Source organism: Mauremys reevesii, linkage group 11, assembly GCF_016161935.1.
Source record: "Mauremys reevesii isolate NIE-2019 linkage group 11, ASM1616193v1, whole genome shotgun sequence".
NCBI lineage: Eukaryota > Metazoa > Chordata > Testudines > Geoemydidae > Mauremys > Mauremys reevesii.
The window spans coordinates 56,809,926-56,832,406 of record NC_052633.1 but is presented as its reverse complement, the minus strand read 5'-3'; the positions used below and the strand labels follow the sequence as shown (position 1 = coordinate 56,832,406).

The 22,481-nt window shown below is 37.4% G+C and overlaps 1 protein-coding gene across 1 annotated transcript in view; it reads right to left on the bottom strand.

Moving 5' to 3' along the window:
• Window positions 1–22,481, bottom strand: part of LRP1B (LDL receptor related protein 1B) — a 1,239,928-nt gene that overhangs the window by 376,821 nt on the left and 840,626 nt on the right. Inside the window, exon 32 of the mRNA XM_039494476.1 lies at window positions 11,470–11,619. Coding sequence (XP_039350410.1) covers window positions 11,470–11,619 — 150 coding nt within the window. The remainder of the gene's footprint in view (window positions 1–11,469; window positions 11,620–22,481) is intronic.

Genomic DNA, 22,481 nt, shown 5'->3' with positions numbered 1-22,481 from the left:
TTTCATTAATGGTAGTTTGAGTACTTAGGAAGACAACTATGCACTGCACTTAGCACTGGGCAAATTGCCTAGATATATTTCATATATTACTGTTAATGTAATGAAGTGTTATGGCAATTAGAAGACTGATGGCTTGGAAAATTTAGGTATATGTATCTGAATTTTTTGGAAATAAGTAGCACCTCTCACTACAGAATTAAATTCCTCAGAAGTAAATGGGACTATTTGTATAGTTAGATGTTAGAAGAAAAAGATGCAGGTTGACCCAGAGGCGGATATGAGTACAGGCTTCTTTATTGCGATACTTGTTCCCCTGGACCCAATTGTCCAGTAAGCATTAGTTACAGCACATTCTTTTTGTTTGTTAGTATGTATATGCCTACATCCATTACAACACCCCAAAAACCCTTATTAAGTAATAGAAACACCTACCGTTACTAAACCCACCCCATCTATTACCTATAGCATTACACATGTCATCCAGACACTTTTACCTTGAAGATACATTTCTTTGAAATAATCTGTTGCCATAAATCTCCCTCATCTGCAGTTCTCAGGGGAGGGAGGAAGGGGCCATGAGTAGTTCGCAGGGGAGGGAGGAAGGGAGGGGAAGATAACATTTCTTTTACCTTCTTTTACACAAAGGACATTTCTCCTGAAGCTGCATTCTTATCAATCCTTACAGGCAACTGAGAAGGGAAGAATCTGGCAACTTATGTATTAAACAAAGAAAAATACTGCCTACATATGCTTTTGTCCCCTAATGCCATGTCAGCACACTAGCAACTTCTGTGAAATTAAGTCAAAACCATATCAAAATCCAGTATTTGATAGATCAGTTATATCAAATTAGTAATCCAATATAACTGAAATTACAAAACAAATATCTTATAGTTCAGACATTTTCTATAAGAAAAATTAAAAGTATAGTATTTTTACTCGATTTTTATATGTACAGTAATATGAACAGTAGAATAAATACAAATATATATTCATTTTCAAAAGGCCACCCTGTTAATGTATTAATCCCTATTAAAAGGCATATGTTGATGCTTTTGAAATGCTCCTTGTTGAAGTTTTATAAGCATTTCATCTGGAATAGCACTTACTATCTAAATATAATCATTCAATACAGACAATGTAGTAAATTTATGTTAGTGTAACAAAAATTAATATCTTACATTATTGAGTATTCTTTTTGTAAGAGCTTTAATTTTAAAAAGTGATATACAACTTGAATAAGACATACAAAAACAACCTTAACAATTAACAAATAATAAATTAGAATTTTGCTCTCTGTATTTATTAAACATGTCACCAACAAAAGACAGGCTATCCCACATTCATAGGGATTAGCATAGCATCACATCATATAAGAACATAAGAATGACCATACTGTGTCAGAGGAAAGGTCAATCTAGTCCAGTATCCTGTCTTCCAGCAGTGGCCAATGCCAGGTGCCCCAGAGGTGTGGAAATACAGAAAGAACTGACAGGGATTTGTAGGGGATCTTAATGCATGACAGTCTTTGTTAGCAAGAGTCAGGCTAACTGTAACCCTAATAATGCAAGATTTGTAGAAGCAAGGATTGTGTGAGAGGAGTGGAAAAGAACTGTGTGAGAAGTTGTTTTTCGACCTTATGTAGATAATACAATATGTAAATATTTTCTCTTAAGTGAGAAAAACAAGATATCAGGATAACCTATGTATAAACAAAATGCAGCTGTTGCTTATTATTGTCTGTAACAAAAGTATAAATGCTTGCTGTAATTGTTTACCTGTTGAGAGACCTGTCTAGGAAGGGGAGACCCTATGTCCTAGTGCACTCTCTCCCTGTTGTAGCTGCTAAACAGAATAAAGTATCTGACTCTGCTGCACCCAAACAAAAAAGCGAGAACTGAGTTTTTCTCCAACAGAGGGAACGAAGAAAACAGATAATCATCAAGTGATCCATCCCCTGTCAGCCATTCCCAGCTTCTGCCAGAGGCTACCCATCCCTACCCATCCTGGATAATAGCCATTGATGGACCTATCCTCCATGAATGTATCTTGTTCTTTTTTGAACCCTGTTATAGTCTTGCCCTTCACAACATCCTCTGGCAAAGAGTTCCACAGGTTGATAGTGTACTGTGTGAAGAAATACTTCCTTTTGTTTGTTTTAAACTTGTTGCCTATTAATTTCATTTGGTGACCCCTAGTTCTTGTGTTATGAGGAATAAATAACACTTCCTTATTTACTTTCTCTACATCAGTCATGATTTTATAGACCTCTATCATATTCCCCCCTTATTCACCTCTTATCCAAGTTGAAAAGTTCCACTCTTATTAATTTCTCCTCATATGGAAGTTGATCCATACTCCCTAATAATTTTTGTTGCTCGTTTCTGAACCTTTTCCAATTCCAATACAGCTTTTTTGAGATGGGGCAACCACATCTGCACACAGTATTCAAGATGTGGGCGTACCATGGATACTCTCCTGTAAAAGGCAGCATCCAATTATGTTCATACCACATTTAATGTTTGAGGTTATGAACTGATGTCCAGGTAGTCTCTTTACATATGTCCATTAAAAAGACCTCTTCTCTCTCCTCTCATCTGTGTGATCAATTGAGCTTTTTAATACATTTGGGACTTCCCTCCAAGTGCTTAAATAATCATTTTTAAATAGATCCCTTACTCAATTTTTTTTTATTTGAAGACTATCTAAAACCTTTCCTACCACAGTCAGCGCTTGTCTACACTTAATATGCTGCATGACACAGCTGCACTATTATAGCGTTTCAGTGAAGAAACTACCTACACACCAATGGGAGGGGTCTTTAAGGGGTATGTTATCCATCTCCCCAAGAGATGGTAGCTAGGTCAGAGGGAGAATTCTCCCATTGACCTAGCACTATCTAACACCAGGGGTTAAGGTCAGTTTAACTGCGTCACTCAGGGGGTTGGATTTTTCACACCACTGCGTGACAGTTATACCAACCTAATTTCTTAGTGTAAACCAGGCCTAAGTTATTGATGCAAGATGAATCACCTCTCAGAGTCTATGAGCTCAACAGTCTGGTCAAGTTAAATTAAGATGATTCTCTTGACATCCAGGATATGTGGTCTACCATTCTTGGGCTTTCACAGATTAGGACAGAACAGTGAGCAAAGCCCTAGTTCAAATTAACTGCTAAAACTCCTTTTAGCCTGAGTTGAGGGGAAGGGCTCCAATGATAAGAATGTCCCAAGAATAACTTTATCTCAATGGTCCTTGTAGCTCACAGGATATGATATGAAGATCCCTGACTATTATGGCAAAGAAAATAATAGGAACAAGTGAAGCCTGAGGCATATAAGGAGATTTCCTTAAGGAGGTGCTGTGAGAAAATAGAAAAAGTACAAGAGTGACTAAATAGCAATTTTTTCCATTCCCAATTTTTTAGGAACCTGGAAACATTCATGTAGGGTGACCAGATGTCCCAATTTTATAGGGACAGTCCTGATTTGGGGGGGGGTGGTTCTTATATAGGCTTCTATTAACTCCCACCCCCTGTCCTGATTTTTCACATTTGCTGGCTGGTCACCCTACATGCAGGTGATGACTTGCAAAACTGTTCAACAGAACCATGGAATGTGCTTGCATGAAAATGGCACTGAAACCCAAATGAAGTGACTGGCAGGAATTTCAGAAAGTCTGGAAGTGTAGATTGAGATGTTCCTATTGTCACTCACCTGCACCAGAATAAACAAGTTTTCCATATTTTAAAATATGCCAGAGAAAAAGATTAATGTCATAGCAGACATTAATTTATCTTGCCACAGCTCCCACATTTGGCTGTTGACACTTCTTGCTATATTAATTATGGAAAGACTAGAGAGGATGAGTTCCATTTATAAAACAAGTGGCATATTTCACGGAAGCTTTGGGGGTTGATCTCTCTTTGATTCCTTTTCTTTAAATGTTAAATAAAATGCTCCTGTTGCACCAGCCTCCTCTCCAGGAGTAGGATTTTGGTTTCTAGACTTCAGACATTTCCTGAGGGATTGGAAGCCATAATGTCTGGCTTCTGAACTGATATGTAGACAAAATCCCTAAAAGGGAGGATACTGCCAATTTGGCCTTGGAGGAGTGGTGCTAAGATTACTGCTGCAGCCTCAAGTACCTTCTAACCAGCTATTTTAGGTATTTACACTATACACAACACAACAGTATCAGTGTATCTAATTCATACCCATTTTCTCTCCCCACAGTTAAAAATGCAAAACCAAAGAGCAAGGAGATACCCTCAGGGTACTAAAAGTGGCAGCGTAGAAGAAAGATGATGCTGAAACAAGCCTAAGTTTTGGACAAAGCCTCTGACAGCAAGAATTTGCTGAGATTCTGCAGATGACAGATCCTGAAGCATCTTCAGGAACACAGACTCAAGTCTATGGAGAAGGCCCTGACAATTCAAATATTCTTTTGGTAAACCCTCTAATGTTCTGCCAAAGGTATTTTGAGTGTTACTGCAACAGCCAGGTGGGCAGTAGTTCTCCTACTCACCTCCACTACTGGTTTCTCATAAAGTCTCCACCTCCTGTCTCAAATGAATAGCACTGCCTGTCAGAGACTGTTTTCTATTAGGGAGCTGCTACTCCAAAACCAATATACAATTCATCTGGGGTGCACAGAAATAACTTGGAGGGGGAAGGAACAGAATCCAGATCACAAGTCCTAGTCTAGTGCCTTTACCAGCTCCTCTCTGGGTGGGAAGCTGAAAAAGGCATTCTGGGAGCATGTACCAAGAACACACTATGAGACTGGGGCAAGAAGCTGGGAATGGGCATGCTTGATGCATGGCACAGGCTCTCAAGGATTGTTACTGTGGAGAACACCCACTGCGATGAATGAAGCTTTTAAGACATCTCAGAACTATTGTTTCAGGCTGTATTCATCTCCTTGGGGTGTTCTCATTCAGCAGAGAACATCACATTGAGATGAGTGGGCCACTTTACAACTCTCAGAGCATCCTCTACTTTCAGGATTATTCTGTGCTGGGGATCTTCAAAGCAGTTGATTAATTTCATACAATATTATAGCAGAGCACAAGCTCCGCTATAGTTGAGATTGTTTGCTTGTTGTTGTAGCTTGTTGGTCCTGTGCTATTAGAAGGACAAGGTGGGTGAAATAATATCTTTTATTGGATCAACTTCTGTTGGTGAAAGAGACAAGATTTTGAGCTACATAGAGCTCTTCTTCAGGGCTGGGAATTTCCAGGGTTTTAATGGGTGACTTCACTTTAGATGGTCTCTTACAATACATAACTACTTATGCTAAAAAATCTATTCCACCTTGTACTTAGTTGTGACACTCTGAATGCCTTTCCCAGACATGAAGAAGAGCTCTGTGTAGCTCAAAACCTTTACTCTTTCACCAACAGAAGTTGGCCCAATACAAAATATTGCCTCACCTACCTTGTCTCTATAAAATTGAGATTGAAAGTTTTCTGTTTCAAAGCAAGTTTTCCTAAGTGTTCTAAAATCTGCCCTGCTCACTCAGATTGTGTTGACATTTGCTGTGCCTCATGGATGTGTGGGGTAGGGTTAATGATCCACCTTTGGGGTAATTTCAGGAAGAGGTTCCTAAAATACACTATCATGAAAACAAAACAAAACAGCTTTTTAAAAAAAGTTCACAGATTCTACCACTTTTTCCTGGTTTCTGATGTACTAATAGCTTAGTGCAATGGGAAAGGGAGGATGAGCTGGAAATGTTAGAGGGGAAAGAATGGATGAAAGGAGAAAAGACACACCTGTCTTGTCTCATGTGCTTAAAGTTACTATAACCACCATTTAATAGAACTGTCATGGTTCGGGGCTATCAACCACACCTGAGATTCCTCCATGGCCCTGTCAGGAACTGCATACTCCAAACATGTCAAAACACAATAATTATCCCCATTCCACTATAACAATGTGTACCTGAGGGTAGGGGGAGGGGCATGACACTAAGAACTTTAGAAACCATTTATTATTATCATTACCTGTCCACAGTAGTCTCTCAGCAGCAAACCTACATGATAACTATAAGCACCTACATTACCACTGACTCCTTCCCAGAACATTTCTCTTTTGAGGGGGAAATTCACTGACAAAATCTTTATTAACTCAGAATTTAGATTGCTAAATGGTATTTTGTGTCCTTCCAGAAGGTCAAATTCAGCAAAACTCAAACATCTGAAAATCAAGAAATAAAAAGTTGCAGTACATGTCCACACAGCTTTATATCTGCCCCCTTTGAGTGATGCTGCAACACACCCATGACATATTCACCCCACTCTGACTGTACACTGTACTGACCAGAAGATACCTACACCTGCCTTACACTCAAACACTTACACTTACCCCACAGAAAGAACACATCTGTTAATTTTTACATCTTCAACTCCTCCTACAGTCCCTTCATCCTTATGCACATGATGCTGTCTAACAATATACTTTCATTATCCTTCATTAAACCTATAGTCGTCTTCCACCTAACTGCTGACAATCCCCATGGCAATAAGACCCCTGTGCCCTGATATTGACATAACCTACCCCATGCAGCACTGAAATGAGGCATATGTGATCTCTCAAAGTGCACATGTACCAGTTTCTTTTGATAAAACACAGAGGGGTCAGGAAAAAGGGCTCACATACGTCTCCTCTGTGGCACAAATACCACACCCCCGGTTTGCCCCATATCACAATCACAGCTCCTTGAAGCAGCTCTAACAAATCCCTCCACCTTTCAATACAGCTACAATGAACAAAATGAATGTAGGCTCAGCTGCTGTGCATGCAGATAATTCCCAGTGGCTGTTGCTACCTCCCAGGGGCAGAGTTAAATTTGCATGGCCACGTATCTTGACTCTATAACCTGGTTTTCAGAGGTTTGTGTTTTGCTGAACTGACATTGCGACTTTAATGCTGTGTTAACAAAGTGTTTTGTGTCAGTGAATATGAATGAAACATCACCAATTTAAGGATCACAATCACATGTATCATTCATACCTGTTCTCATTTCAGTCTTTGACAAATTCTGGCTTAGCATATACAAATGGAGGATTCCATCTCCATCTCATGTTAATGTTTAGATATATTTTGTTATGTTCACACTAGAGGTTTCTTGCAGACAGGAAGAAATAGTGAAGGATATTCATGAAGCAGATTGAAAACTATGTACTAAAATCATCATTTCTGTGACTTACATGATACATTCTCTAGTTTATCCTGAGTAAGTGCTAAAACAGCTGTCACACAATTCCATTGTTTCCTTTTATTTCCTGGTGTAGAACACTTTATTTGATTCTGAATAATGATTTTCATATCATATCATTATAATTGTTTGTTATTTCTTAATTTCTTTCCTCTTCTTTTTTTGATATGATTCAGATTTGGAAATACAGTATGTTAGATTATTAAAATTCCATTAAATCCTGGATATACTGTATCTAAGAAACTGATTAAAAAACACAATCTTCATCCTAAGAAAGTAGCCAGCATGCATGCTCTTGCAAAATTGAATAGTAAACACAAAATGTACACTGAATTGTATACTGAAGCCTCTGTGTATTTGTTCACTTCAAGTTAATTGTACTCTACATATGCCACTAGCTACAAAACTCAACCGGCTAATTCATTTTCCTTTACAAAGTTAATATAGAAGTCATATTGCAGGATATCACAGCTTTGTCTCATATAGAAAAAAAGGCCCAGATTTTTTAAGATATTTAGGCATTGCTGTGCTCAGTGTTGCGACATCTAACTGATTTATGAGACTAAATCTCATTTTCAAAAGTAATTTAGACACTTAGAGCTAGATTTACAAAGAAACTTAGACGTGGAGACTTGGATCATCAGCACATATAGCTTTTAAGCACCTAGAAAATCATTGAGTTAGGTGCCTATACAATGAAGGGGAGAGAAGAGTGCCTCAAGAATAGAATTAATAAAATCTAGCCATTAGCTGGCTCCTCACATAAAATAGCCAGTTGGAGATGCCAAGAAAAGGGTGATGTGGAGCTTCTTCAATCTGTCCTGCTGAAGCTGTGGAAAAATAATTTAAAAAAAAAAAGTGGAGCAGAGAGCCTGGATTCCGGGTCTTCTGAATCCTGGGAGAGTTATCTAACCATTAGGCTACAGTGGCTTACTAGACCCAAAGAACTTTTACTGCAAAAATTTAGGCACTGAGCAATTTTAAGTGCCTATGGAGTTCAGGGAGCAGTTGATCAGGGGCTTTGAGAATCCCAATGGGTCCTGATTCTGTGCCTAAAGTGGCTGTTAAGCTGCCTGAGTTCATTTGTGAGTCTATCTCTTAATAGTATTCCATTGATAATAAATGAGATATAGGCTCCTAAGTATCTAAATCCCTTTTGAAAATGAAACTAATGGCTTGTCTTCATTATGAGGCTAAATCAGCACTACAGCAATCAATGCAGCAACATCGCTTTAGCGGGTTTGGTCAATGGGAGAGTGCTCTCCCGTCAACTTCAGTACTCCACCTCAATGAGAGGAGGAAGCTATGTTGATGGGAGAGCATCTCCCCTCGACATAGTGTGGTGTAGACACCACTTTAAGTCTATGTAAGTTACGTTATCTTAAGTTATGTCATTTACGTAACTTAACTAGCATAATTTAGATCAACTTACAGCATTAGTGGTGACAAGGCCATAGTCTCCTAAATCAGACGTTGCAACACTGAACGCAATAGTGCCTCAATATCTTTAAAATTCTGGGCTAAATACCATAATTTGGGTTTTAAAAAAATCTAGACACCCAGAAAAAAGAGTTAACTAACTGAGAAAATGAAGACGTATTAAGGTAAAAAATATTTTATTTTGGAAAGATGCATATATAAGAATGTGACACTTGCTGATATATATATATATATATATATATCATTTATATATATATGACATTTATTAAAATAAATTAAAAAAATAAAGTAGCAGCAAGTATCACATGGTAACATGAACTAACTGCACTCTATTAATTCTTAAAATAAGAACATGAAACATTTCTATTCTGATAGTAAAAACAATCCCTTTAATCTGAAAGCATTGACTCTCTTGATCTCAATACTGGTAACAATTACTGAAAGTCTCAACTCCAGACTTGAGGCAAATATAAAATCTAGGAGGACATCACAGTGAAAATATGAACAAATATTCTTATTCTCATCATAAAATACCTCCTATAGTTCTCTAAAGGAAAGACAATATCTGTATTCCATTAGCATTGATTTATACAAAAGATCTCAGTTATAACCAAGTCAGTGAAATTATACATTAAACATCTTTTTAAGATGAGTTAAAATACACAAATATCTTTTTTTCCTCAGTTGATTTCCAAAGCACACACATTTTAATATGTAAATATTATTCAGATGTTGAACCTATTTTAGCAAATTGCCAGTGGAAACATATTAATATTGTGATGTATTTATGCTGTGACAAAAACTCTGAAATTCAGCTGATACATCATTTATTATTCAATGTTGGTAATTAAATGCCAACTATGAAACCACCTATTTTATATGTATGTATAAACATCAACAACAAAAATCCACACTGAACATATGATCAACTATTTAAATCAATTAAACAAAATTAGAAATATTTTTACATAGATAGGTATTTGTAGGACTCTGAGGGGTTGGGCAGATATCTCTATACATACCAACATAAATCAAGTGTATTAAAACACACCTATTTTCACATAGCTAAAACCAATAATACTGATTTATATGAACTCAACTGGAGACAGAGGGGTGCACACATGGAGAATTTTATAAATCTTTCAAAAACCTTCCAGTGGGCTATTTGCTATGCTGGGGTGCGTTGTGTTCTCTTTCTTTTTTTTTTCACGTGAAAAAATTCAAAATATCTGTTTTGTTCTGAAGCAGAACAGAAAAGAAAAAAAAAACAAAAAAAAACCCACAAAAAAAAACAGAAGTCTTGGTTTTTCCTTCAGGGCAGGAAAATCATTCTAGTCATCAGGAGAGTCCAGCCTTAGTCATCAGTATTCTAGTGTCACCTCCAAGCTCCCTTGATTTTTTCAGTTTTCAGCTTTTCTAGTTAGATGTCCTGCTTCTGTTAAATATCTTTACGTTTTAAATTCCTAAGATTATATAAGACTTACATAACTGGACCTTAAGTTCAACTTGGGGGGCTCATGGAGAAGGGTGATGGGGCCATGACCATAAAGGGACTCAGTTTGCCCCTGGGGGAGGACAGGAGAAGTCTCTGTCTTCCCTGGAGCAAAGGGATAATGCCTGCCTCTAGCCTTCACACAGGAATTGTAGGGAGGATTGAAATCTCCTTCCACACTCCTCACTGCTATACACAGATCAGTGGCAATAAGGCGCGCAGGTTTTATTGTCACCATTTCGCATTGAGAACTCATTTCTAATTTGCTGTCCACTGTCAATCCAAGCTCTTATGCAATTGTCACAGTATTGCTTTAAAAACTTCTCTCCCATTTAAAAATATCCATATTTTGAATAGATATCTCTCACAGGTATTCCATGTTTTAGTTTGAACTGAATCATACATAGCTATTTCTGACCACATTTCTAACCTTCCTAGACATTTTCTTTTAGACTTTACATTTTTTTTGCAATACTCCCCTCCCCAGGCAAAAGAGAAAATGCTTTCTCTACTAGAGGAGGAAAATGTGTTAGAGAAGAGAAATAACTCTTAAATCCTTATTTCCTCTATTCAGAGTCTACCATGCAGTAAGAGCCAACAGACAGGAAAAAAAAATGTATGTAATACATATTTGTTTGTTTTGCTGGATTTTTTTAAGAATAACAAATTTTAACACTAAGATAAGTAGTTTAATTATTTATAAGCTTGTTGGGAAGCACTGTGCAGAAGAGAAAGATATGGAGACAAGCTCCTAAGCAGCTTTATCTGTTAGGGAGAGAGGAAAGAATTGTTATTAGGGGCAAGGCTATTTAGAACCTCAGCCCCCCCTCTTCTCCAGAGTACTTTTTGACACCACTCAAAAGGATTCTATTAGTGTCTACCTAGGCATGTGACTCCCTGCAGACATATTTATTAAGGTAAACACAACACTTTAGGCTTAAGTATAAAAAAAAATTAAGTGGTAGTTTAAAATCTTTTTTTTTATTTTTATCTTCGCATTAGGTGTTGGGTTTTTTGGAGGAAAAACAAAGGATAGCAGTATAAATTTGGAATGTAGATGTGAAATAATACTATTTGAATAAAATAAAAAAATACAAAGCTTTAAAATATATACAGAATGTTGAATCATTTAGAAATATATATCTTCACAGTAAGAGACCTTAAATTCAGACTTCAATAACCTCTGAAACCACTTAGCTAAAATTTATATGTATGTGCTAGTACAGCAGTAACTTTTCCAAGCATTTTGCACATCATAATTAATTTGTAGCCAATCAATATATAAAGAATAAGAAATATAGTACCCCAGCACTTACCCATGATGGTTAAAGCTGTGGCTTTTGTTAATTCTTCTTTCATTGACTCTATTATTTCTAAATTACTACCATCCAGGTTGCATCTATTTATGGTTCCATTTCCTGAACTGATCCAATAAAGCTTGTTCTCCAGATAATCTATCGATAGACCTGTAATTAATGTATACAATTAAAACATAATTGTGGCGTCTTAACATGTAATCTTCACTCAGGGTTAGGCTATTTTTATCAAAGAAAAGCAAATTCAAAGATTTTGAGCCAGTAACAAAGAGATCTAAATGTAAAATGTTCTTTTGTTTTAATGTACGTTACAATAATAAAGATGAAAGCACAATAAAATAGACAATTTACAGTGAAAAATAGCTTGCTTTTTAAAATAGATTTAATTCTATTCAAATTTCCCCCTCACAAACATAAATTAATCTATGACTGACTGACATTTTGTGGCAGTGAACAACTAGCTGGATGAGCTCAGGTCCTAGGAGAGGTCATTAACTACCAATAAATGCCCCAATAAACAGCTCTGAGCACTTAGTACAACTGAAACTGAGCAATAAATAGTAATTGGGAATGTTTAGTTTAACAATGGATTGCTTGGAAATGCCCAAAAATACAAAATAGGGAAAACACTGTAATCACTTGTGTATTCAAAACTGGAAGAGAAATTACATTTTTTTAGGGCTGTTGATTAATCGCAGTTAACTCATGCGATTAACTAAAAAAAATAATTACAATTAATCACAGTTTTAATCACCCTGTTAAACAAGAGAATACCAATTGAAATATATTAAATATTTTGGATGTTTTCTTCATGTTCATATATATTGAATTCTGTGTTTTAATTGAAATCAAAGTGCATATTATTTTTTATTACAAATATTTGCACTGTAAAAACAATAAAAAAAAGAAATAGTATTTTTCACTTCATCTCATTCAAGGATTGTAGTGCAATTTCTTGGTCCTAACGGTGCAATTTAGAATGTAGATTTTCTTTTTAGTTACATAACTGCATTCCATAAAAAAACGATGTAAAACTTCAGAACTACTTCTTGTTCAACCAATCGCTAAGACAAACAAGTTTGTTTGCATTTACCAGAGATAATGCTGCCCTCTTCTTATTTACAATGTCACCAGAAAGTGAGAACAGGCATGTAGCATGGCACTTTTGTTGCTGGCACTGCAAGGTATTTACGTGCCAGATATGCTAAATATTCATATACCCCTTCATGTTCAGCCACCACTCCAGAGAACATGCTTCCATGCTGATGATGCTTGTTAAAAAAATAATGTGTTAATTAAATTTGTGACTGAACTCCTTGGGGGAGAATTCTATGTTCCTGCTCTGTTTTACCCACATTCTGTCATATATTTCATGTTATAGCAGTTTTGGATGATGACCCAGCACATATTGTTCACTTAAAGAACACTTTAACTGCAGATTTCAGAAAATGCAAAGAAGGTACCAATGTGAGATTTCTAAAGATAGATACAGCACTTGACACAAGGTTTAAGAATTTGAAGTGACTTCCAAAATCTGAGAGGGACGAGGTGTGGAGCATGCTTTCAGAAATCTTAAAAGAGCAACATTACGATGTAGAAACTACAGAACCCAAACCATCAAAAAAGAAAATCAACCTTCTGCTGGTGGCATACGACTCAGATAATGAAAATGAACATGCGTCGGTCCACAATGCTTTGGACTGTTATACAGCAGAACCAGTCATCAGCATGGACACATATCCCCCAGAATGGTGATTGAAGCATGAAGGTACATATGAATCTTTAGCGTATCTGGCATGTAAATATCTTGCGATGATGGCTACAACAGTGCCATGAGAACATCTATGCTCACTTTCAGGTGATATTGTAAACAAGAAGTGGGCAGCATTATCTCCTGCAAATGTAAACAAGCTTGTTTGAGTGATTGGCTGCACAAGAAGTAGGACTGAGTGGACTTATTGGGTCTAAAATTTTACGTTGTTTTAGTTTTGAATGCAGTTTTTTGTAAATAATTGTACATTTGTAAGTTCAACTTTCATGATAAAGAGATTGCACTACAGTACTTGTAGTAGGTGAATTGAAAAACACTTTCTTTTATTTTTTTATACTGCAAATACTTGTAATCAAAAATAAATATAAAGTGAGCACTGTACCCTTTGTATTGTGTTGTAATTGAAATCAATATATTTGAAAATGTAGAAAGCATCCCAATTTTTAAAAATAAATGGTATTCTATTATTTTTAACAGTGTGATTAATCATGTGATTAATTGCTTGACAGCCCTATTTTTCCCCATGTACATATGATATTATGATATATGATATTATATTTACAATTCTGGAGGCCCTTAAAAGACTAGAACTGTAACCAACAAGAAAGCAAAACTTCTTACTAGGTTTATAATACTAATTAAAATTCTACTTCAATGTTAACCAGAATTAGACACTCAAGACAGGATGTACAGAAACACTTGCAAAATGTTATATTGAACAGATGAAGTAAATAAAATGCTTGCCAGACCTAATCATATCATGGAAATAGAGAAAAAAATATGACAAAGTGAAAAATATGAGATGATAGTCAAGGAGAAGACTGTTTCCAATCTTATAGTAATTGCAGCACATCTCCATGATGGATAGTTGACTTAAAAGAAAGAGCAGAGCAACTGTGAAAATCATTCCCTGGGTCTTTAATGCATTTTGATGTGAAAATATATGCTAAAATGTTGGTGAACAGAACAGGAATTGGAGGGTATGGTTTGATAAAGAGACCAACAATATGAGGGCAGGGGTGAGGGATAGAACACCTCACAGGTAGCAGAAATAAGATGGTCCTGCAATAGCAGTTTCTATTGACTCTCAGAAAGTTAGTTTTCAGTATAATCAAATGGAAATATGATTTTCAGTATAATCAAATGGAAATATGTTTGTCTCCCAGGATAAACTAATTTAATTGATATGTACATTATCTGATGTTCTCAGTGTGGTTGTGGAAATTAATGCTAATCGTCTGGTGAGACTTCCTTGCTTGAGGACTAGACAGAGGTGCACTATGTGTCAGATTCTCTGGCCTGCTCCACTTCAGTTGCACCCACAGCGAGAGTCAGCATAACCAGTTCTTATACCTCTCTCCTCACTGCTTCCAGCATTTAGTGTGACAAAGGGGAGTGGCCAGAGTTCAATGTGCTCCAAGTTTTCTCAGTTAAGAGATTCACCCTGAAGTTCAGTGCTGAACTGAAACATTGGATCAGAGTGTTATGAGTGGCTCCTGAAAGTTCCACCTTCTAGAATGCAACCAGCAGAAGCACCTTCTATCTTTTGGCCATCAAATCACAGCTACAAAATGTATAGCTATACCTGGAGTACACGGTCTCCAAATTGACAATAAGGCTACTAAAGTAGCCAACCATGCAGATCATGTCTCCCCCACCCCACGATACGTGAACCCATCTCTAACAGTACCACTAGTTTCTGAATTAATAAATTTACTAATTGTTTACCTGGGAAATTTAAGACTTAGCATATAAAACTGACTTCATAATTTTCTTCAGTTTAATTACAATCAAGGCTTGCACTGACAAAATACTCCAAATGCCAACAGACTGCTGTCCATGTACTATAGCTCAAGAACTGTTGTTATATATGGTTGCACCCCTACATCATGCCTTCCAAATGATATAAGACATGTAATACGTGTAGAAAATGTATTTGGAGAGAAAAAATATGCAAGTAATATCTGTTTATGTTATCACCGGTGTGGCCTTAATTTCTCAAGTCTCACAAATTTATAATTGGACTATTAATTGGCAATGAACTCTTTCCTGTGAGGGGTGTGTGTGTGTGTGTGTGCGTGTGCACGCAGGTCAGGGTGGCATCTGAAATCTCCACATTACTAACTGAAGGTAAATGAAATAATATCTAAACAATGTAACAGTCTAAAAGTCCACAGAACTTCCCCATTTGGGTTCATTTTCCAAATAAATCCTCAGTATAGGAAGACACACATTATCCTGACTTTCATCCTGATACATGTTTTTGAGAAAATTCAGACCTGATATGTGATAATGCAACAATGTGGTAACCCTTACACATGAATGAAGAGAAAATGTAGTAGCAATATTACCAGCAATAAGCAATGTATATTTTTAATGTACTCTTTTTTGAAAAGCAAAATCCCAACTACCACTTTTTTCCAATACCTTCAAATACAGTATAGGTTAGGGAAAATAGAACATATGTGATGGAAACCTAGTAAAACAAAACAAATCACACAAAAATTAAAACAAAGGAAAGAAGGCCAGGAGTTTGATTGGATTATATCTTAGTTCTATATAAAAATGTATATTCTGACAGCTTCAGAATACAGTATAAATAGTTGCAATATAAATGTTCAGGAGCCCAGAGGAAAAACAAGAAAAAAGTTTGGGTGGGATTACTGAAACCTCATAATAAGATGGTAAACTACGGTACAATTCAATGAGTTTATTTCATACCCAAAATATAGCAACATGCACATACCCCTGTTGGCAGTATAATAAGGCACAAAGAGATCCACTTCAATAAACTAATAATATGTTCCCATATTTTGTTTACTGAGATACAGGAGAACACTAAAAGTCGGTCAAGTATCCTCACAGATCTTCTACTTGGCTACTATGCTAGCAAACCAGCAAATAATGATTATATGGAAGCCAGGATAGAAATTACAAGGAGTCTGGTGGCACCTTAAAGACTAACAGATTTATTTGGGCATAAACTTTCATAGGTTAAAAAACAACAACACTTCTTCAGATGCATGGAGTGAAAATTACAGATGCAGACATTATATAATGACACATGAAGAGAAGGGAGTTACCTCACAAGTGGACAACCAGTGTTAACAGGAACAATTTGATCAGGGTGGATGTAGTCCACTCCCAACAATAGATGAGGAGGTGTCAATTCCAGGAGAGGCAAAGCTGCTTTTGTAATGAGCCAGCCAATCCCAGTCCCTATTCAAGCCCAAATTAATGGTGTTAAATTTGCAAATTAATTTTAGTTCAGCAGTTTCTCTTTGAAGTCTGTTTCTGAAGTTTTTTTGTTGAAGTATAGCTACTTTTAAATCTGTTATAGAAGGTCCAGGAAGATTGAAGTGTTCTCCTACTGGCTTTTGTATGTTACCATTCCTGATGTCCAATTTGTGTCCATTTATTCTTTTATGTAGGGACTGTCCGGTATGGCCAATGTACATGTCAGAGGGGCATTGCTGGCACATGATGGCACATATAACATTAGTAGACATGCAAGTGAATGAGCCCCTGATGGTGTGGCTGATGTGGTTGGATCCTCTGATGGAGTCGCTAGAGTAGATATGGGGACAGAGTAGGTAACGAGGTTTGCTACAGGGATTAGTTCCTGGGTTAGTGTTTCTGTGGTGTGATGTAGCAACTCCCTTCTCTTCGTGTGTCACTATATAATGCCTGTATCTGTAATTTTCACTCCATGCATCTGAAGAAGTGGTTTTTTTACCCATGAAAGCTTATGCTCAAATATATCTGTTAGTCTTTAAGGTGCCACCAGACTCCTTGTTGTTTTTGTGGATACAGACTAACATGGCTACCCCCGATACTTAACAGCATAGAAATTATAAGTGACACTGATCTCTTCCATGAAACAGAAGGTTTGCAGACTACTACTGTAGCTTCAAGGACCCTCTAACTAGCCAACTTAGATATTTATACTATACTCATTACCATGTATCAGAGTGTCTAACTCATACCTATTCTCTCCCCCCATAGCTAAAACTGCCAAAGCCAAAGAGTAAGAAGATACCCTGAAGATACTAAAAATGGCACCATAGAAGAAAGATGATGCCAGACCAAGCCTAGATCTTGGACAAAGCCTCCATCAGCCAGAAATTTGCTGAGTTTCTGCAGATGACAGCTCCTGAAGAATCTTCAGGAACACAGACTTGGGTCTATAAACAAGGCCCTGAAAATTGAAATATCCTTTTGGTAAACCCTCTAATGTTCTGCTTAAGGGATTTGGAGTGGCAGTTCTCCTACTCATGTCAATATTAGTTTCCCCATAAAAGTCTCCTGTCAAAAATGCATAGCTAGAGACTTTAGCTCCCTGTCAGAGGCCATTTTCTACCATGGAGCTACTATAAGCAATATATACTTCATGTGGGGTGCTCAGAAAGAACTTTGAAGGGCAGGAACAGAACCCAGATCACAAGTCCCAATCTAGAGCCTTTACCGCAAGACCAAATATCCTCTCATAGCTTTCTTTCTTCCGCCCTCCTGCTTTCCTAAGAAAGCATTTAGTCACAGCTTCTCTCACAATTCAGCCAGAACCTGCAACATTTCACTGTAAGAGTGTGATATGTCATTGTGATCACCTCCTGACACCAGAAATGTCAGTGACACCTCTCTGACAATATTTCCTTGGCTCATCTGGTTTTAGTCCTGTGTCATATGTTATCTCTTCAGAAATTGTGTCTTTCTGTGCCCATGGAAGGAGTTTAGTGTATTGTAGGAACATGTCAGGTCCCTGCTGATTCTCTTACACCTTCTGTTGATGAAAGGGCTGCATACTATGTCAACACTAAACAGTTATGTTGAATTGTATCCATCTTTCTTTCAGAAGATTCAGAGAGAAGGTTAAGATGATTGTGTTAGTATGTGAAGTGCCACATGATTCCTATTCTATTATCCCTCCTGTTCAATGCCTATATGAAACTACTAGCGGAATATAAGAAGATAATTTGGTGTGTAGTGTTATAAGTATGCTAATGACTCTCAGTTGTGTCTCCATTTCTTTAGATCTAGACAGAACAGTGGTTCGATTTGCACAATCTACCAGAGATCACATATTGGATGATCCCTCCGATGTTGTGATTCAACTGATATAAAGACAGAGGTAATTGTGATGCGTTGGAGAAACAAGAGTTGCAGGAGATGAGTTAACTTCAGCTTCTTTGCTAGAGGGATTTGCTTTAGTTTTACTACCAACATTCATAATCTGGGGACCTAATGGTTCCTTGGGTGCTTCTGAGTGTTCATAGTGGCCAATATCCCCATCCCACCTGCTTTTAGTTTTGCTTTCTCTTTCTCCATTTTTTTCTTCAGTAGAATTGGAAAGTATCTGTATTATTTGTAATATTTTCTACATCTGCCACTCCCGATCTATGTTTATCAATTTTCTTCAATATTTCTCTTAAAAAATAAATCTAATTGATGTCAGAGTGGCTGACCCGTCTTTTTATCTATAACCATTAACCTCCAAAGAGTGCGTAGTTGAGTGTTTAAATGTAGACTGCAGACCTTCAGTGCTAAAATGTGAGAAAAGGTCAGGGTCTGAATCTGCTGCACAGTTCTGTCTCACATGGACAGGGCTACAGTGCAGTGGAAGTCCCAGAGTGTGCATACACAGCCCACGAAGTGCATATGTCTGACAGAGGAGTGAGTGCTAGATGATTGCTAGAGAGATGTGCAGATTCAGCACATTTCTCAGGTAACCTTTGTTCCAGCTGCAAATTAAAACTGTTGTCCTCAGCAGAGGAGGAAGGGAAGTAAATGCTTCTTTGGGGTTGAATTCCCCCCCTCCGGTATGGCTGTACCCACAAATAAATACAAAACTTGACTTTTTACAATGACACCCCCCCACATACACACTTAATGTGTGGTGTACCATAAAATTGAATGTGTGGTGTACCACAAAACTCTCTCAAAGGAAAATGCTTTCATTTGGAAAGGAGAATATTTTGTATTTCTGCATGTGTGAATTATCCCTATTAAAGAGGACACTCTTTGGCAATCTTTACAGCAACTTTCTTAGGTAAGATGATTCTGGAGAGCTAGTAAACAGGAAATAATGGAGAACATTTGTTATCTAATTTAAAAGCAATTTTATGTATGAAAACCAACCATATGGATCAATTTAATTATGCCTCCATCCTGGTGAAATATTGTTTGGAAGAATGTTAGTCATTCCTCCACCAATCTGCACTTCCATGCAACTTGAACCCACCACCCATTAGGCAATACATTCAAGAAGTTTTTTGTAAATAACCTTCCCTTCCCTCTCCCCCACCCCCAACGGTAATCCATTCATACATGAGTTTATCATTCTCTGGACAGTCTGTCCTCTCAACATTCTAATGATAGCCTTAATGGTTGTATCCATAAACAACTGATTGAAATTAAAATTAGAATAAATTAATAATTACAGCAGGTGGCAAAAATTGGAGAGGGGAGTCCTATACTGGATAACAGGCTGACAAAGACAAGTTTGATTTTAATATACTTGGAGATATATTTGCCTACTGTGAACTTTGATTTAAATATGAAAATAGCTCCAATTAGTGAATTAAAATCCAAGTGTAAACAGCCCTGAGTACTACGTACAACTGAAACTGAGCAATAAATAATAATTGGGAATATTTAGTTTAACAATGGATTGCTTGGAATGCTGCTTTCCACTTAAAAGAAACAAAGTTATTCAGCCAAAACTGCCTGAAGGCTTCAATTACTCACTCTGAAGCAGCACAAACTCATAAAATGCAAGTTTACTGTTTTGATAAGATCATGATAAACTTCTATTTCCAGAATGTTGCACACACAGATTACAAGACAAGCCAGCAACATAGGCCAGTCTATTACTGAGTCTTCTTTTCACCAAATAAAAATAACTCCAGTGAATCTGTCACATAAAATATGTTCAAATAGTAACAGAAAGAATCAGAAAAAACAAAAGAATATTTCTGAGCACTGCTGCAATTCAGAGTTCCATTCAGGATGTTACAAAGGCTTTTCTCTGGCTTAACCAAAAGTTTCAGAACTCTTGTAAGAAAGCCCAGTTTTGGAAATTAATTTTAAAATTAATTCTCATTATAATTGCTCAATGGCTACTATCCAGGAGGGGAAGGGATGGTGTCCCTAGCCTCTGTTTGCCAGCAGCTGGGAATGGGCGACAAGGAATGGATCACCTGATGATTATCTATTCTGTTCATTTCCTCTGGGGCATCTGGCACTGGCCACTATTGGAAGACAGGATACTGGGCTAGATGGACCCTAGGTCTGACCCAATATGGCCATTCTTATGTTCCTTATGCTAATTCTTTACTTCTTGGAACAAGTCATTCTAGAGCACTGTAATGGGGCCTCTCACCCATGGTGTACGCCACAGTGGTCCCATGCAGTGCTGCAATTAAGTTTCTGCCTGAGTTTCCCCTACTGGGTGTTCAGTACATCCAATAAGGCTTATGTATACTGAATAGTTTCCCTTTAGGGATCTAGTTTATATAATCTAAAGGCAAAGAATTACATGAATAGGCCTCCACCCCCCCATCCTCGCTGGAGGCAGGGAGTTACCCATAGTCTATTAACCCCACTTATGTCCAGGTCTCATAAAAGTGAGGCCTCGTTGACCCAGAACCCTCTTCTGGAGTCAAGGCTTCTGTCGTTACCTAGGAAAGGGTCTCTCCTCTTGAGCCATGGTCCCCACAGGGGTCAAACAGTGATGACACTTTCTCAGAACAGCACATAATTCCTTTGATCTGGGGCTCACATGCTACCTAGTGAAGTCCTTTCATGGTTTTGCTGAGGGTTGGCATTCATAGCTCTTCCCTTTCAAAGCCTCCCCACCAAGGATCATTCTTCCTTCGCTTCCTTTCCTGGTGAGCTCCCTGAGAAGTCCTCTCTTTGGAAACTTTGTCTTTCTGTATTCTGGGAACTGTTCCTCTGCTCAGGAAGCTCTTTTCTCTAGAAGATCCCACTGGGACTAGATTCCTAGCTAGCTTGCCTGCAGAATTCTTTTCCCAGGTACCTTCTCCCTGTGTTCTCTCCTGCCTAAGGCCACATCACCTGTTATAAGGCCCAGCTGTTCCTTAACTAATTAACTACTGCCCAGCTACACAGGCAATCAGTTATTCCCAGGTGGATCTGGGCTGGTTCATTTTCTTTAGCAGAGTTTGTCACCAGCAGACTGACAGCATGACTGCCAGCTAACCTGTAACAAGCACACAAGAGAATACTAGTTAGTACTAAGTAATACTCAGGAGTTGGTTCAAGAAGTAACTATAGTTGAGCCAGTGAATAATAGTGAACCTAAATAATTAAGCTCAACATCCTAGAGAGAGAAAAATGCAAAATAACTAGCGTAGTAAGATGAACTTTTGAAAGAGGGATTTTTTTTAAAATGAGGATGCTAGACAAAGATTCTGAAGTCAAAAATAAAGAAATTGTAATTTTCTGCTTGGTTCCACCCTCATTTCCACAAAGGCATTACTTGAATGTGTGGCAAGTTTCATCCCCAACTCAGCTATATTATTCTGCTCAGCCACTCCTCCTCTTACTGTCAATTTACAGTTGCTCTGTTGAGGCCCTTCCTGTCTCTAGTTGTATAAGCTTGGCTTCCTTTGCTCCACTCCCATTCAGCTAGCACCACTGGTTCTCTCTTGCAAATTAAAATGCTGATGCAACTGACACCATTCAGCCCACTCCCAATATTCCATATTGTCTTTCTCCAGTGAACATGAAACCTGAAACTTTTACTCGCCTGAAATTCCTGAGAAACAAACTTTCCAAAGTTTATTTAAACCCATTTCTATTTGAAGTGCATATGCACGGATTCTATATTTTTCTATGAAGTATTAAAATAACTCGGATTGCTTCACAACATAATATTTAAAAACATCACAAGGAACTTCACAACTCTTTAAAAATACAAGGAAATTGCATTTTATGTTGATTTTTTTGTATTTTTTTTCCTCATTTACCAAGACCTATGTTGTTTTTGTCTTCTCTCTTCACAACCTTCTCCTGATTTGCAAGAAACATTCCACTATTGTAAAAAGGACAATATCGAGAGTATGACAGCAAACCCTATATTAAAGTTGCCTAACACTTTCTACCTTAAAAAGGTTCTTGAGACCTCTTTTTACTCTGAAATTTTGTAAGGGGACAACATCTAGGACTGGAGGGGTGTCTTTTTCTGGCCCTGTAAAAATCCACAAGATTTGGCAGTTCTAAG